Consider the following 15,802-nt stretch of genomic DNA (forward strand, 5'->3'; position numbering starts at 1 on the left):
TTTGATGATGACGACGCAAACAGAACGCTAATGATCGTGGTCGATGTAATGCAGTCATTGATCTGCCCAAGCAGATATGCGAGGGACCAAAGGTCCAAAATATACATTTATTCTAGGCTTTTGCTGTAAGCCTGGATTTGCTCCTCAGGCAGAGAACCGATCCACAGACATTTTTCGACCACCCCGGGAACAGGCTCGATATTGTACTTATTGCTCGCGTCGATGAGACGGAGGAGACATTTGACAATTCTAGCCGAGGTTCGATATCGTTCGAAATTGACAAGAGAATCCCCATCGCGCGTTCCCGCAACTTGTGATGGTTTTTGGGCGTTGTAGGTAAGATCGTGAACATATAGGCCAACGAACGGAATGCAGCCATTCTGAAGATTCGCTGTTTCCATCTCGACTCTTAGTTCGTGAAAATTGCGCAGGGGTTGTATCAGGAATTCCATGCTGTCCAATAGCCGTCTGTCATTTATGCTCACCAATTCCCATGTCCGTTGCAATCGTGTGCAGTCAACTGAAGATAAAGCAATCGCGATCTGTAGCATCGTTGAGTAGTTGCATATTTGTCTCGCGTGCGCAGCGATATGGATGAATTTGGTGATGGTTCGAGCGCGTTCCGAGAAATCTCGCGTTAGAACAATTTCAGAGAGGACCCATTTCACCATAAGATTGAAGCGGCCCACGACAATGTCAATTCCTTTACGTTCCTTCTCAGCGAGAAAATGGACCCAACTGACGATTGATGGTGACGTATTGTTCCACTTCATTTCAACTAGGTCTTTCCAGTCAACTTCGTCCAAGGCCGATTTTTCTACCAAAGTGAACTGCTGAGCAAGTATCCTAGAATCGTAGGCGAGTACAAAGGGGAAATGGTTTGGCATTTGTGGGGTCTCTATGTGTAATCTCCCAAGCTTGTGCTCAATACCTGCACTCTCATCCAAGTTACGTCGTCCACTATACTGATCACCCATGCGAGTAGGGGATGGTCCCGGAGTCAATGTTGCCGAGGCGTTTATAGGAGTTTGCGGTTTGCGATAAGTAGTAGTCGATACCGCCTGTGGAATTGTTATTGGTGGCGAAGGAGGATGCGCAAGAGGATGAGGGGGTATCTCCAGAGATTGCGTTGCAAGAGAATCTGTGCTGCTCGATGCCTCTAAAGCGTCGTCTTTTTCGATGAACTCAACCGAAAGTTCAGATGATAGTTCGGATCTGCTGTCCACATTCTCGTACTGCTCTGAGTGCGAGTCAACGTCATGGTATTCGTCGATATTAGTTTTGAGTTGTCGGATTCGGTCCCTATCATCAATCAGCTGTATAGACGGGCGAGGGGAGTCCGTGTTGTTGACGCTTCCGGTAAGTGCAGACTGATGAGTCCTATAATGTACACGAAGGCCAGAAACTGGCTTTTTCATGGAATCATCGCTTAAACCCCTTTCTAGAAGAGGAATCGAATTATCTGAGAACTCCGACTCCACGAACGAATCAGTGTCCACTTGAGATCGCGGACCTGAATGTGGGAAAGAAACTATTGTTTCGTCAGATCTCATCGGGAGGTCACCTGAAGGGCTTGCTTCTTTTAAAGCAATATCCGAGGTATCATGCTGAAACTTGCGAGTCAAAGTGTTCTGATACCCATCACCTTCCGCACGACTGTCAGAGAGTGTTGGAGATGGCCATTTTCCTTCTAGCTTCAGTAACGTCGATTCAATTCCGCCATCAACATCATCAGGGATACGTGAAAATTCTGCTATAGCCGCTTCAAACGAGGGTCGAAGATGCTGAGACGAATGCGTATTAATAAGGTCGAAACGCGGTGGCGTTGACTGAGTCCTCGCCTGAGAGGATCGTGAAAAACTTCGTCGGAGATACTGACGTACTGAAGAAGTATATGATTCTGTTAAAGAGGTATCCGTCGCGAATGACAGTGGGCGTTGATCAGGCGCAAGGTCATGCACGTTTTGGATCTTACGCAGATCGCCTCCTGGTCGCCTACGTAATAGACGACTCGTTGGCTTTTTGCCGATTTCTTTCTCGCCAGACTCACTACTCCCATCAAAAGAGTGACTGACGCCACTGTGAAAAGATGCGTACTTCCGAAGACGACTGGAGATTGACTGGCTTGTCGAGAAACGTTGTATAGGTAGATCGAATGGCGCGAGGTTCAGATTCTTTCCCTCGTGCCTGAGTAGTTCTGAAGACGCCGCAACGGGAACCTCAATAGTACCAGGTGAGCTCTCTTTCCTTGCCACGAGCGCATGTGAACTTGCGTTGCTTGTTTGGTCCGGACCAAGCCATCCAAGGCCACCTGAGACAACCGGTAAATCAAGTCCGGTGTCATCAACTATGACAATCGACTTACTCCCCATAGTCACTTCGCTTACAAGACGCTGTTGGTCATGTGTCTGATGTGGTTTGGAATGAGATGGTTGACTTCTCGGTTGACTCGGACCTTCTGCAATGGAAGGCGCCGGAGGATTAAGGCCAATAGCTTCCCGGTAGTCTCTTACAATTTGCTCAGAGATATAATCAACTCTCAAAGGGATTTCAGGCTTTGGGTGTGCCCTGCGTTCTCTGTAGATATCGCTTTTGAACTCCACATTGACGGGTAGTGTGGCGGTTTTGCCTCTTTGCGAACGGGGATTAGGATAAGCAGGATGTGCCGTACTGACTTGACCTATGTTGCGTGTATGCAGTGCACGGCGTATGGAGCCGATAACCGTTCGCAGTGGCTTGATATTGCCCTCGGAGGCACTACGTGCATGATGATCTTGTAGTCCATCTGACGCTTGAGATATTGTAGGGGAAGGGGGTGCAAATCCTGTAACTCTTGCATCTATAGGCGGAAACAGATTACCACGGATAAGACTGCCATTGCCACCATCAGGTGTTGGCAGTAGAGCTTGTTCCTGATCCTGTCTGTCCGGTAATGCCCTAGACAGTGGAGCACGGTCATCTCTTATTGAGTCGGAGAAACTGCCACTACGCTTGTGAGCATGGACCGGATATTTGAAGGTGCTCGGGGTTGTCGGAGAACGTGGGCCAGTGGGAGTATTGTGAGACGGCTGGATAACAACCACGACTGGATGGCGGGAATCCATTGCGTTCATCGGAATCGATGCACTTTTTCCGGGAAAGGAGCATGACTGTGCTTGGACGCTTTGTTCACTCGACGAACCCGGGAAACTGCGTGAAGTCCCCGATGATATTGTTCTCGCATGCATAGATGGATATTCAATGTTTCGTACACCTTCGACCCCAATAGATGGTCGCCTCAATTGTTCGGATGGGATCTTTGGAAAAGCGTTTTCAGTACCACCTTCCTGGAAAGAGTTCGTGATCTTGCTTAGACGGGCTGTGTTGTTTTCTTGACTGTTGAGAACACCACCAGGGAGAGCAGGGTTGTCCGGGCTTGTGAAAAGCGGGCAGTCCCAATGCACTAAGCACCTACCATACCAGCAGCGCTTCAAGTCTACCAATATCTTGATGTCGCTGACGCCTACGGTGCTTCGAGATTTTAATTCATCGTACATGCGATTGATTGTATCGCAAAATTGGGCCCTTAAATCCCAATTACTGACAAAATCATCGACAAAATAGTTGAGAATCCAGTGTCGCAAGGCCGCAAACGTTCGAATGCGAATAATCCGACCATCGGGTTGTAATCTCTTAATAGCCCACTCCAGCCGTGCCAGCAACAATCCCAGCAGATCTGTCGTCGAAAGGTATGAGCGAAAAGTTAAGAAAAAGTCGGACACCAATTCATAGTCCATGAATGCTTCAGATGAAATCTGGGCGACTATACGCGCAGGTGTAGCAGCACTGATGTCCGCAGTGCCGGGAAGGTATTTGACCAAAGCTGGATCATCCATGTTTTCGGCGAGCACATCAAAAATAGAAGGCTCAATTGGATGCCGTACAGAGTACATGCCGGAACGGTAAGTTGAATTTGAGTTCCTCGCTTTCGTGGCAGACGGTGCGACGCCAGAAAATAATGACATTGCTGCTGAAAGCGTCCCCACAGGATGTGACAGACCAGGAGAATCGTAGGTTGATGGTATACGGTTTTGGCCAGTGTTACCGGTACTATCTTTCAGGTATACAGAGGGGTTGGTGTTATCCGATGTGTGAGTGTAAACTGAACTTCGCAAAACTGGCGTCCCATCGGCATTGAATTGCAGTGATCCCAGGCGATAATGAGGGATAGGTACATGTAAAGGAGGCTGAGATGTAATGTCAGCCGCCTCGTGAGTGTCGAGACGGTCAATTACTATCCGGAACTCATCGCCCGTTTCAGATTGATCGTACTCGGAGATGGTAGAGAAAGAATGAGCTCTCCTACGTCGGAGCTCAGTATCGTCAGCATCGTCATTGACCTCTGTTATTTCTTCACGCGCAAATTTGGGATGGAGTTCGGAAAATTGAGACGATGATAAAATACTGTGTCTAGAGTCGGGGCCGGTTATTGGTCTGGGTGGAGGTTGCCTCGTAACGTTGACCGGAGCGGGTGGACTCAGTTTCGACAGGGATTTGCCATGGTGACGCCGGGAGCCTGATTCGACTAACGGTCTGTTCACAGAGATCAATGGTAAGCTGTTGTGTTCATATTGTCACCCAAACTTATATTGAACTTTGGGATGAAGATGAAGATGATGTCAGGTCAACTGCAAATAGGATATTAGAAACCTCATACCTCAGGTAAAGCTTTCCATTATTGCCCACATTGGCGACCGCGAAGGTGTTGTCAATCCGGCTAGCTGATGCCAAATCATGCGCCAACAATCTTTGAGGTAGGTTATCATTACCACTGGTCTTTAATCGAAGGAGCGATGAAGCTCTTTGGTGCGGTTTTCGCCCTCGGTCCGTTGCCATTGCTCTGCCTGTTCGTTTGGCGGAGGCCGGTTGTGTTATAGTATGGGCGCGTTGAAGGGCATCGGGCTGAGCTCGCAGCGGACGAGAAAACGTGTTTGATGATATACCCAACGTAGACGCTCGTGAAGCGGGTTTATGTAGCTGAAAATCGTCACCGGCGACAGCGTCGGGTTTATCAGTATCGTCATAAAAGGTCATCATTATGGTCACCGAGGTATTTGCGAGAGCAGCGAATGCCGCACAAATCAAGCACACGCCGTCCTTTGTTCAGTTGATAATTCAATATGAGCGAGAGGTTGGCACAAGGCACACCGGTTACTCTTGCAGAGCTGGCCGGGGTGGTAACTTGATTGTGTAACTCGGCATTGCCGCACACCGCAATGCTGACGGGCGGTTTAGATGTTCATGATGGCCAAGCAGTTGCGCAATAGTATGTCCATACAATGAATGAGTCTCTTTAAATCGGTAAGCTTCGATCGAGGCTATCCGCGTAGGAACAAAGAAGGCCGTGGTGGGAGATGAAATTATTGTCTGGATTTCGAACCAAATCCACTCGCTCGGAAAGAGAGCCCCTATGACGGCAAAATGAGAACAAAGTAGCCTGTGGGATGGGAATGGGGACACGAAACACGCCGCCAATTTGTCGAACGCGAAACGCACGGAGCACAAGTCGATTCGGGTGGCTTAAAGTTGAGTCTGCAATCTGGATGCAGAGAGCAGCTTGCGTAGATCGGAGTCTTCGAAAAATTCAGATAATAGTGGCTCCAGTATGAGTGCTGTACGAAGTTGGGGTTGTCAAGTCCATTGGATGTAGAAGTTGAGTCAATGTGTCCAACAGATGCGAATCATAATACATACACATCACAAATCTGGTCACGGGATAAACTTGCACTGTAAACAATTCATATGTGCCTCGGTGAACGTATTTTACGCGCTATACAGAGAATGCTGGTCGTCTGTTGGTGGATGTAGGATTAAAGTTGTATGACTATGATCGTTTTATTACGAAGATTACAGCGGATATCCTGGCTAGTCTGATTTAGTGTGGGACTTCCGGCCAATAATATTTTGTAGCTTGGTGGCTGGATCCCGTGATTACGGACACCAGACGCTCTTTGGACGACTTCAAAGCCAATCAGATAGCACGGTTATGCGTCACTTACTCTATGCAGATGTAAAAGAATACAACCACGAGACAGAATCTCCATTTCTGAGATGCAGAGCACAGTGAATATTCGAAATCGAAGTTTTTGGTTTCAACAGCAGATAATATTCACTATGATTATTCACCGACTCAGCCAATTCAATTGAGTCTTTCGATACTAGACAGTGCAGTATAGGCTCTACCATAATTTGCAGACAGGCTCCTTACGTGGACATTCGAAAGCTTCCTGGAATTCCCTTGTGTTTGCCATCGTACCCTGTTTTACTTTCAGTAAGTGCACTGCCCCTAAGGGATACAGATAACCAGACGTACCAGAATTCGAGCGGGCTTCGGAGCATGCGGGTCAGTATAGATAGCCTGCACCGCCGCTTCCCTTGTAGTCTTGCTACACCACCAGTTGGAGTACGAGATGAAAAAGAGCTGTTCCTTAGTAAAATTCTCCAACCCAGGTAGTGCCTTGTCTGCATGTGCAGAGTCTCGTTTTTTCCAAGCGTGGAATGAAGCTGATAGACCGCCAGCATCAGCAATATTCTCACCTAAGGTCAACCGTCCATTGACATGGAGAGGCTTTGAATCGGGATCAGGGCCGGGGACTGTGAAATTAGAGTACTGATCGATGAAACATTGTGCACGTTCTTCGAATGCCTCGATGGTTTTGTCATCCCACCAGTTAGTATAGTTGCCAATCTGATCGTAATGTCTACCAGTACTATCGAATGCTATGAATCGTGAGTCAGCTACTCTGTATCACCAAGTTAAAATAGTAAGCTGATGGCCGCACATACCATGTGAGAGCTCATGCCCACTGACGGCCCCGAACGCCCCGTAAGCCAAGTATAGAGGCGCTCTAGGTCCGTAGAAGGTCGGAGGTTGCATGATACCAGCTGGGAACACAATTTCATTGCCAGGAGGATTGTAGTACGCATTGACAGTTGGTGCAGTCATACCCCATTCATCTCGATTCGTAGGCTTGCCCAGCTGAGACCACGTCCTTTCAAATTCGAATCGCGACATTGCAACCGAATTCTCAAAGAACTTTCCGCTAGATATGTGCAAGCGGCTGTAGTAGTTCTTCACGTCTTCCCCATTTGTCAAATCGGGGCTACGTGTTGGGTAGCCAATCTTCTGGATGATATTGGCGACCTTTTGTTTTCCCAGCTGCCGAACTTCCGCAGACATCCATTTCGTCCCATCAAGCACGTAAACAAACTGTTCTTTAATGTCGGAAATGATTTGATCTCCCAATTGTTTGGATTCCTCCGGGAAGGAGTCAATAACGTAAAAGCGACTTAGAATCCAGCCAATTCCAGAATCCAAATTGTTAATACATTTACGCCATCTGTCCTGGGTAGCCTGAGGATCCTTGCCAGCTAAACGGTTGTTGAACTCTCGTAGAGGAGCGACTTTAGGGTCTTCTATGTCGTCATAGTACCTCTGGATAGCCTTGAATTTGAAGAAAGCCTGAACGACATCTCTGGGTGTGTCTTGAATGATTGCTGAAAGCTCCTTGAGATACGACGGAGAACCAATAATAAGTCGGTCTGTTTTGAAATCGTCGGGTGCTAGCCCGGCAACAATGTGGCCGAAAGAAATTTGAGGAATAAGGGATCCTGCTTCCTCTAACGTCTTCGGATTGTAATATTGCGTGACATCCTCTTGTGCCTGGGTGTCCGGTGTCGCATCAGCCAATTTCTTCTCGAATTGGACGACGTCTTTTGCAAGTCGATCGGACAACACGTGGTCGAGGGGAATGAAGTTGCCGAAGAGTTCCGCAGCAAGATTGTAATAGTCACGAACGACTTTTGAGTCATTATAATATTCTCGCGATGGGAGACCAATCCTGCGTGGTGGTGTCACAAATATAACTACATTATCGGGGTCACGATCATCAGGCTGTAACTCATCATTAGTACGAATGCATTCAAAGAGGAAGGGAAAAGGTGCTTACGGATATAGAGAAATCAGTAAGAGCCGACACGTCAATCTGCATCAGGTACAAAAGGGTATCCGTTATATTTGTCTCGGAATCCTTGCCCTGCGAAGAGTAGACGGCGTCGATATTAGAAAGAATATCTTCTAAAGGTTGTGATCCACGTTCCTTCAGTGCATCGACGTCAATGCACGCATCATAAGCGGCCTTCAGTTTCTTGAAGTTGTCCTTGTCAGCTGAAGATAGTGTTTGCTCTCCTGGCGCCTCAGGAGCTTCTAGAATATGGCGTAGTCGCATCTGGGCGTTCTCTGCCATCAGAGTTCCAGCAAAGATGGAGCCTTGGTCTGGCCGCATATCATGACGATCTATCCATCCTCCACAGACGTATTGATCAAAATTGACACACGGGTCAATATCTTGGTAGTGAGGATCGAGATTGTAAAGTATCTCAGATGCAGCATGGATGCACTCGGGCTCGAGGCACAGATCAGGGGTAGCAGTAGTATCAACAGTAGGAACCGCATCTGGGGCTGATTGATATCAATTATCAAGGACTAATCACATCTCAAGTGGTACGTACTTGGATAATATTGGCCTACGCCAAGGTAAGCAACACCTGCACATATCAAACCCCACCGGGCTACATTAAGTAGCTTAGAAAAAGGCCTGCTATTTGTGGCAGGTAAAAATTCAGCGGTCAGATTCTTCTCATAAATATAATTTATTGATTCGTTGGGGCTGGTCTTGTAGGCAGAGGAATCCCTATAGTAACCCCAAATTGTCAGTTGATGAGTGCGAGTCAGTCAATTGGAGTCATACTAACTCAGGGAAGGCTGGTAAGCCTTTCATGATGTGACTTTGGTCTGCGCCACAGCGCGGTGGATTGCAATTGTAGGAGAGTTGACGCGCTGAAAAATGGATTAAGCCGGCTTCAGCATGATGTTGGTGACTGGACGTGAGGTCATCAACTTGCTTGGGTGCCTGATGATTCCAGCTCCACATCCCGGAGCTTATGCCTGCTTGTGATAGATATGATTGGTTGATAAATATGGCTTCTTCAATCCACCTGGTGGCTTCCCGGGCACCAATCACTACGCGAGAACTGCCAGTCTTTCAGAGCTCTCATTCGTTGAGGATATCACAACTGCTGTAGAACTCTCGAACAACTTACACAAGCTATAATGTGATGGGTAAATGCAATTAATATATAGTAAGAATTGGATAAGATATTCTCACAATTCGGAGCCGCTAAGCGAGGTTGCTCAACTTGCGTATTAGTTGAAACTTGAGACAGGAGGCCGAAGATATGTGGACAAGGCTAAGGACAGGCATGATAATTCTGTGTCGATTATCCCGGTCTATACGTATCGGTTGAAGTAACACAATGATGCATATATTATCTAATCCAATACGGTAATAAATCTAGAATATATGAAATCAAAAGCTACCTATCCCTAGTAAGTCTTGGACTATGAAGTCTACTACAACAGTATTGTTTATGTTGTAGGCCTAGCAATACAGTCGAGAAATCATGTCGTACCAAATTGTTCCTCAATACGACTCCACAGGCTGGTCCGTAAGACGTTCTTCATCCACCAATTGCCAGCAGCATCTTTACCCATAACAGCAAGCGAATTGCGAGCGGAAAATCCAACAAATTTTCCCGTGGCGGAAACCAGTAAAGGTCTGCCTGGGAGGTTTGCCCGCCCAGATTGAAAGGGATTTGTTTTGATTACTGCTGGCGAGAAGTCCATTTGAAATAGCTTTCCCTTATGCCAGTTTGAACAAGTGAAAAGCATGGTTCCTGCATCGCCAAATAGGGCTGGCTGACCGGTCTTTTCTAGGGCCTCTCTATGCATGGCTGCGATAGCTTGGACTTGTTCAGGGGTACGGTGGGTATCAATTGCATGTCGAATCCGGGAAGCTAAATGGCTGAGAGGCTTGGTGACAATTTCCCCTGCAGTTACCAAGGTAATTGTACCCCAAGTTACGTTGGCAATCAATGCCGTATCCGCTGTAGGAAGAAGACCCATATCTGCAAGGATACCACGGATGTCGAATACATTCATCAGAGTGATCGGTTTGTTGGGTGATGGATTGAGTGCCTTGATAAAAACACGCGTCCACCATGAAAGAAGGACATCACTTTCACTGATGAATGGTGGTTTTGTATCTTGCGAGGGACTGTCGTTGAGTTCGGCAAGGGCAGAATCGCGCAATTCCTTCAGATATTTCTTTGGCACGAAGATCAATCGCTCGTCATCTCGACGCCACCAGAGCAGTTCGAAGAGATACTGGATCACAAATAGAATGAATCCCCAACCTTTCAGTAAGCGATCTGCAAGTACGTATCTAGACGCAGGTGTCATCTGATGAATAGTCGCGAGAGGATCCTCATCGACATCCACAATCGGGGGAATCTGATCTTCTCGGCCGCGTAGAACAGCAGTCCAGCCTCTCAAGAGCGCCGTAAATCCCATAGCGTCCATGAGTAGATGTATAAAAGTTACTGTCACGAAGGTCATATCTTTGAGTACGACCACGTGGACTGCTAATTGGGGGGAATCAGAGTAGAGCCAGTCATCCAGACGCTCGGGGGCGTTTGCAGCACGTAGATATGGGCGTACAGGGTCAAAGGGGCCAAGTAATGTGGGTTTGTCAAGCTCTCCAAAAGCATACGCTGAAAGTTGAGGATGCTCTGCTAGAGTCATGTCGTGCCTTTCTATGCTAAACAGGAACGCAGGGCGCTTCTCGTCGAACTGCTCGGGAATGTGATATTCTAATTTTTTGTCCTTCTGTTCGCATACATTAGATGTCTGCTTTTGATGACTTCTGGAAAAAACTTACATTTCGTCTCAACCTTGCACCAAATTTCTGCCATCCTTTCTTTCGCAGAAGGATGTCTAGAGAATCCCGTAGCTTCTCTGGGTCTAGCACGTCGTTAAATGTGAGGGTGATATCAAGGCTGATTGCACGTGCATAATCCTGGTCATCCCAGAGACTGAGGGGGATTATACGGTCACTCGGGACGGTTTCAGGTGCTGGTCTACTAGATGAAAAGAGGCCCATCGTATTCGACCAGATCGATCCCAAAATAATAAGAAAGACTTTATATAAGTATTGCTATAGCTGCAGTCCGCAAGAGTGCCTCGTAGAAGAGAATAACAACACTGAGGCTGAAGAATAAAGTGAAAAATATGGTTGACAAACCAATAGTGGTTAAACCCCTTAGGGCTGAGACTAGGGATTTGTCAGGTCAAGTTGGTCTATCGACGCGACGGTGAATTTTTGTCAGAATTGACAAAATTGCTTGTCAGCTGCAGTGGAGCACTTTACACACTAGTCACTTATTTCACAGCATATGGCTTATATTATATTGGTTAACCAATTGTATCACTCAATTTTATTGCCTAATAAATTACAGTCATGTAATATTAAAATTCTTGGCGGTATTGTCAAAGTTGACATTTCAAAGGGGCTGCATGTCAAAGTTTACATGACACTAAATTTTTGTAATTTTCCAACACTTTAGCTGAGACCCATCATAAGTAGTCTAACCAATCATATACCTGTCGCAGCGGCTTACCCATACCGGTCACAATGTTGGTAAGACGTTGCGCCAGGTATCTTTAAACGGTATCCAGGGTAAGGGTTAGGGCTACGGGAATGTGATATGGGAGGCAGGAGACGAAACATTGACATGATAATTTGGCAAACGACTAACTATAACATTATAGTCACTAGAAATTATATGCAAGGTAGCCAAGAAATACTTCTCTATAGTTTTCCCTCCCATGTCTTTCTGAGGAAATCCTCAATCGAGCTGAACTCATAGTCAGGGAAAGTCTGGTTGAACTCGGCCGATACGTCCCAAGCCCCCTTGAGACAGCTTAGCAGAATACCAACAGATACTTGCTTTAGAAGATCATTTGATTGGTCTTTAGGTACGGAATGATGAACTGCGTCCAAGCCCCATGAAGTTTTGAGCTCTCCAGCCTCGAGATCTTCAACTTTCGCCTTGGCGACCTCAAAGGAATTTCCTGTATTTCCGTGTCAATACAGACTAGCATAGAGGATCAGTTGATCCGTACCTCTAACTTTGCGACCAATATCAAGAACTTGAGAGAAGGTGACTCTGTTTCCCCTGATGCCACCTATCATAGGCCACTTGCCAGCATATTCAACTGCACGAGCGACAACTGCAGCAACATCTGATACGGTGGTTAGTGTCATGATAGCATCTTCGTAGCCGTCAACAACCATAGCCCGCCTGTTTGCAAAATCAAAGACGGTTTGCAGCGGGTTGACGTGTTTAGCTGTCTTGTAGGGATAAGCCAGGTAGTCTAAAAAGAGACCGGGTTGAAACAGGGTGTACTCAAGAACCTGATTAACAACAAATCAGTCACACTTGAATGGAGGTATACTGGCAATATTCACATCTTCTTTTGCATTGACCTCTGCCAAGTACTCTCTGATTACCTCTTTCCCGCGCCACCAAGCCATATCGGTTGTTCCCTTGCTATGTATTTGTCGGTTAGTGCACTCTCTGGATTGCATTATATAGAGCGGTGTTACCTTCCATATTCACTAGGTGCAAAGCGTTTCACGCCAGCAGCAATCGCGGCGTCTATGAGATTCTTCTGCGAATTCTGGTCGGGATCGGAGAGAATTTGCACAAAGGACAATAGGGTATGAGTTCCATGCAAGGCTTCAATTAGGCCGTTTTTGTCGTCGTACTCTACCATGTGCCAGTGTATTTCGGGTGCGATAGGAATCTCAGGTGCTTTCTGCAAGGCTTTAGCTGGATGATTCGTGCATCACGAGAGTACTCACCCTTCTGCTTAGAATGGTGATATCATGTTTCTTAGAAGCTAAGAGAGCATCGATTATCTCTAGAGCAACCTCTAAGGTACAGTTAGCCTTGTCTACATCTATCTCACGATTGGGCATTGACTCACGGCCAGAACCACCGGCTACGGCGACCTTGACCATTGTGAAAGCTTTGTATTGTGTACTCCAATTGTGTGTTGAGAATTGTACTTGTAGAAGGGATCTCAGATGCTTTATATACGCACGAAACGGATTGTTCTCGAGGTTCAGTCCGAAGCGAAGAATAACCGCCCAGGTACCCCCTTTGGGTTTTCCCAAAAGAGGAAGTCACCTGGTGGGTCTAGCGAGTGAATCCTCCGCCGCGGGCGGAGATGCTTATCCATCCACCAACATCATACAACATAAATATCGAACCGTATCACTTATGCCTTAATGGTTTGGTTGCCATATCTCTAAATCCGACATGGATGACCAGAGGAAACGTCCAGCCGCGGCGGAGACGTCAAATGTACCCAAGAAACGCAAGATCCGAAAAGGAACGCAGTCTTGCTGGGAGTGCAAACGGCGTAAAATCCGATGCACCTTTACAGCACCCACTGACATAATTTGTGATGGGTGCAGAAGCCGTCAAACCAGATGCATCAGCCAGGAATTTCCCGATGAGCTCGCATTGGCAAGCAGAGTTGACCGGCTTGGTCGAGTAGAATCTTTAGTCGAGGAACTGGTCAAGCGAAGCGGTGTTGATGCTTTGAATACGTTGAGAGGCCAGTCAGATCAAGCGAACACGCAGCCAGTGGTAAGTACCTTCACAACTATTGCTTAAGGACTCAGTTAATAACAAAAAGCAAGGCACTAATCATGCTACTGAATCCCCGCAACATCACCCTGCTCCCAACTCGGACCTGCAAAATCAACTGAGCAGTGATTTTGACGATCTAAGCCGTGCTCTGATAGCAGCATGGCCTGATCAGCAGGACCTCGATATTATCCTAAGTGTACCAGTTGGAGTTTCGGTGTTGTTGCATGGGGTGATCTGCAAGTCGTATTCTGACTATTTCTCTGGGAGATTTCCACCTCCGCGATATATACTCCAGCTACCGGTACGAGAGTCGCATCCGGTCCTCATTGCAAGAAAGCTACTATTGCTAGCAACTTTTTTGCAAGGAGTTCCACCATGCTCTACTAGCCAACTAGACGGTTTGACTTCAAGCTACCAGACCGTTATGTCTCGAGCGTTTACTACAGCCACCAGGTTGGTCACAAGTAATGACGAGCTTATAAATTCACTTGAGGGACTCGAGTGTGTCATGATCGAGAGCATGTACTTGAATAACGCCGGCAATCTTCGCCGCGCCTGGTTGGCGAACCGCAGGGCCATGGTCGCGGCGCAGATGATGGGGCTACATACAGGTACCGGGTCATTAAATTTGTTCCTCGAGATTTCAACACAGGACCGTATCGATCCAGATTACATGTGGTTTCGTTTAGTTTGCTCAGACAGATATCTGTCTTTGATGCTTGGTCTTCCGCAGGGTTCACCAGAAAATACCTTTGCTAGTTCAGATGCTCTGACAAACTCCATAGCCGTGGAGCGTATGGAACGTCTAGAGTCGATTGCAGGCGGGCTTATTCTTCAGCGCAACAGTATCGAGAAAACTGATCTTGTGGCAACGTACAAAATTGATAAAATGCTCCAAGAAGCTTCAGAGTCGATGCCACCGCACTGGTGGGCACTGAACTCCAATCTTGCTACCATTGTTGGCAACGATGGAAAGGCATTTGAAGAGTCGATTCGTCTTATGAATCAGTTTACTCACTATCACCTCCTAGTTCAGTTGCATTTGCCGTATATGTTGCTGCCGCCTTCAATCAACCCGAAGTACGATTACAGCAAGATGACAGCTGCCAACGCTAGTCGCGCGATCATAACTCAATTCGTTGCCTTTCATGAATTCGCTTTATCACCTGCGTATTGCCGTGGGATTGATTTTATTGCCTTTATTGCGAGCACCACTTTATGTCTTGCGCATATCGAAACTCGACGCCAGGACCAGAATGACATCAGTTGTCTCCAGTCCCTTCGACATCAGCGATTGAGTGATCGAGGCTTACTGGAACGTCTGCTTGATATCATGGAGAAAATGGCTCGGGAAAATAGTGGCGTCGTTGCCAGACAAATCTCAAGTATACTCGGGCCACTCCTTGATATCGAGGACAACTCGTTCAGAGGGAGCTGTTATCAGATGCGAGCCTTAGAGAATGTTGAGAAGTCCCGATGCGTGGGTCAAATAAATGAAGCTTCTGACGAACTCCGTATACACATTCCGCACTGTGGGACTATCATAATAGAACACCCTTCTCAATACGTACCACACGCAAGTGATGCAGATCGTGTTTTCGACGAGCCAGCTGCAGGTCGCGATCAGGGAGATGTGGATTTCCGGCAATCACAGCCGTGGTATATTGATCCGATACCCGGTCTGGAACTTGATGTAGACGATTGGGCGTTGCAGGGGGTTGATACGGCACTGTTTAGTAGTTTGATGCAGGGAAGAGAAAGTTAGGCAATGCTAGGGTTAGGGCTAGATATACACACCCGTGGACCCTGCATGTTCCTTCTCGCCGTACCCACCACTGACATGGATGGTATCGTATGATTATGACTTGGGCATCAAGATAGCACATCTGCAACTAACTAGATGATTTTGTCCTTATCATGGTGATCCATCCAGGAATCCCTGCATGTCCATATCATATCTCGATACCAACACTAGCAGAAAGTTGATACCAACAAGAATAATGGACGGTGGTGGAGGATCTAAGTAGATGATACCGTGGCAGTGGGAGCTAAGGCTGATAAGCTCTTGATATTCCTTATCAGCAGTAGTAGATAGCTAAGATAAGTATTGGCCGAGGTTGTATGGGCGCTGCTTATTTCGATTGGTGTGCTTGTTGCTTTTGCGTGATCGAGTCAATCGACTGAGTCGAGACCCTGTAACTGT

At 47.0% G+C, this 15,802-nt stretch overlaps 5 protein-coding genes across 5 annotated transcripts; 1 reads left to right on the forward strand and 4 right to left on the reverse strand.

Annotated features, from left to right (window-relative positions):
• Positions 1-23: 23 nt before the first annotated feature.
• On the reverse strand, positions 24-5,076 carry TSTA_023830 (guanine nucleotide exchange factor, putative; the record flags this gene model as incomplete). Its single annotated transcript, XM_002479439.1, has 2 exons — positions 24-4,572; positions 4,697-5,076. The coding sequence occupies 2 exons, from the start codon at positions 5,074-5,076 to the stop codon at positions 108-110; spliced, it is 4,845 nt and encodes a 1,614-aa protein (XP_002479484.1). The 3' UTR covers positions 24-107.
• Positions 5,077-6,002: 926 nt separating this feature from the next.
• On the reverse strand, positions 6,003-8,856 carry TSTA_023840 (endothelin-converting enzyme). Its single transcript, XM_002479440.1, has 6 exons — positions 8,794-8,856; positions 8,551-8,732; positions 7,989-8,500; positions 6,826-7,933; positions 6,353-6,759; positions 6,003-6,296 (listed from the first exon to the last, which is right to left on the reverse strand). Exons 1-6 carry the CDS (start codon positions 8,817-8,819, stop codon positions 6,219-6,221), a joined length of 2,313 nt encoding a protein of 770 aa, XP_002479485.1. The 5' UTR covers positions 8,820-8,856; the 3' UTR covers positions 6,003-6,218.
• Positions 8,857-9,495: 639 nt separating this feature from the next.
• On the reverse strand, positions 9,496-11,039 carry TSTA_023850 (LysR family regulatory protein, putative; the record flags this gene model as incomplete). Its single annotated transcript, XM_002479441.1, has 2 exons — positions 9,496-10,765; positions 10,818-11,039. 2 exons carry the CDS (start codon positions 11,037-11,039, stop codon positions 9,500-9,502), a joined length of 1,488 nt encoding a protein of 495 aa, XP_002479486.1. The 3' UTR covers positions 9,496-9,499.
• A 708-nt stretch (positions 11,040-11,747) lies between these two features.
• On the reverse strand, positions 11,748-12,962 carry TSTA_023860 (uncharacterized protein; the record flags this gene model as incomplete). The annotated part of the gene is made up of 5 exons (XM_002479442.1): positions 11,748-12,010; positions 12,062-12,353; positions 12,408-12,489; positions 12,546-12,757; positions 12,804-12,962. The coding sequence occupies 5 exons, from the start codon at positions 12,960-12,962 to the stop codon at positions 11,748-11,750; spliced, it is 1,008 nt and encodes a 335-aa protein (XP_002479487.1).
• A 301-nt stretch (positions 12,963-13,263) lies between these two features.
• On the forward strand, positions 13,264-15,583 carry TSTA_023870 (uncharacterized protein; the record flags this gene model as incomplete). Its single annotated transcript, XM_002479443.1, has 2 exons — positions 13,264-13,596; positions 13,625-15,583. 2 exons carry the CDS (start codon positions 13,264-13,266, stop codon positions 15,362-15,364), a joined length of 2,073 nt encoding a protein of 690 aa, XP_002479488.1. The 3' UTR covers positions 15,365-15,583.
• Positions 15,584-15,802: the final 219 nt, after the last annotated feature.

Source organism: Talaromyces stipitatus, genomic scaffold (assembly GCF_000003125.1).
Source record: "Talaromyces stipitatus ATCC 10500 scf_1105507295541 genomic scaffold, whole genome shotgun sequence".
Taxonomy (NCBI): domain Eukaryota; kingdom Fungi; phylum Ascomycota; class Eurotiomycetes; order Eurotiales; family Trichocomaceae; genus Talaromyces; species Talaromyces stipitatus.

Excerpts from the sequence above, each read along its gene's own strand:
- TSTA_023840 (XM_002479440.1), bottom strand. The coding sequence starts at position 8,819 with ATGAAAGGCTTACCAGCCTTCCCTGA. Across the intron at positions 8,501-8,550 it reads CGTAGGCCAATATTATCCAA|CCCCAGATGCGGTTCCTACT; the intron begins GTACGTACCACT and ends GATATCAATCAG. Across the intron at positions 6,760-6,825 it reads TGGGCATGAGCTCTCACATG|CATTCGATAGTACTGGTAGA; the intron begins GTATGTGCGGCC and ends CACGATTCATAG.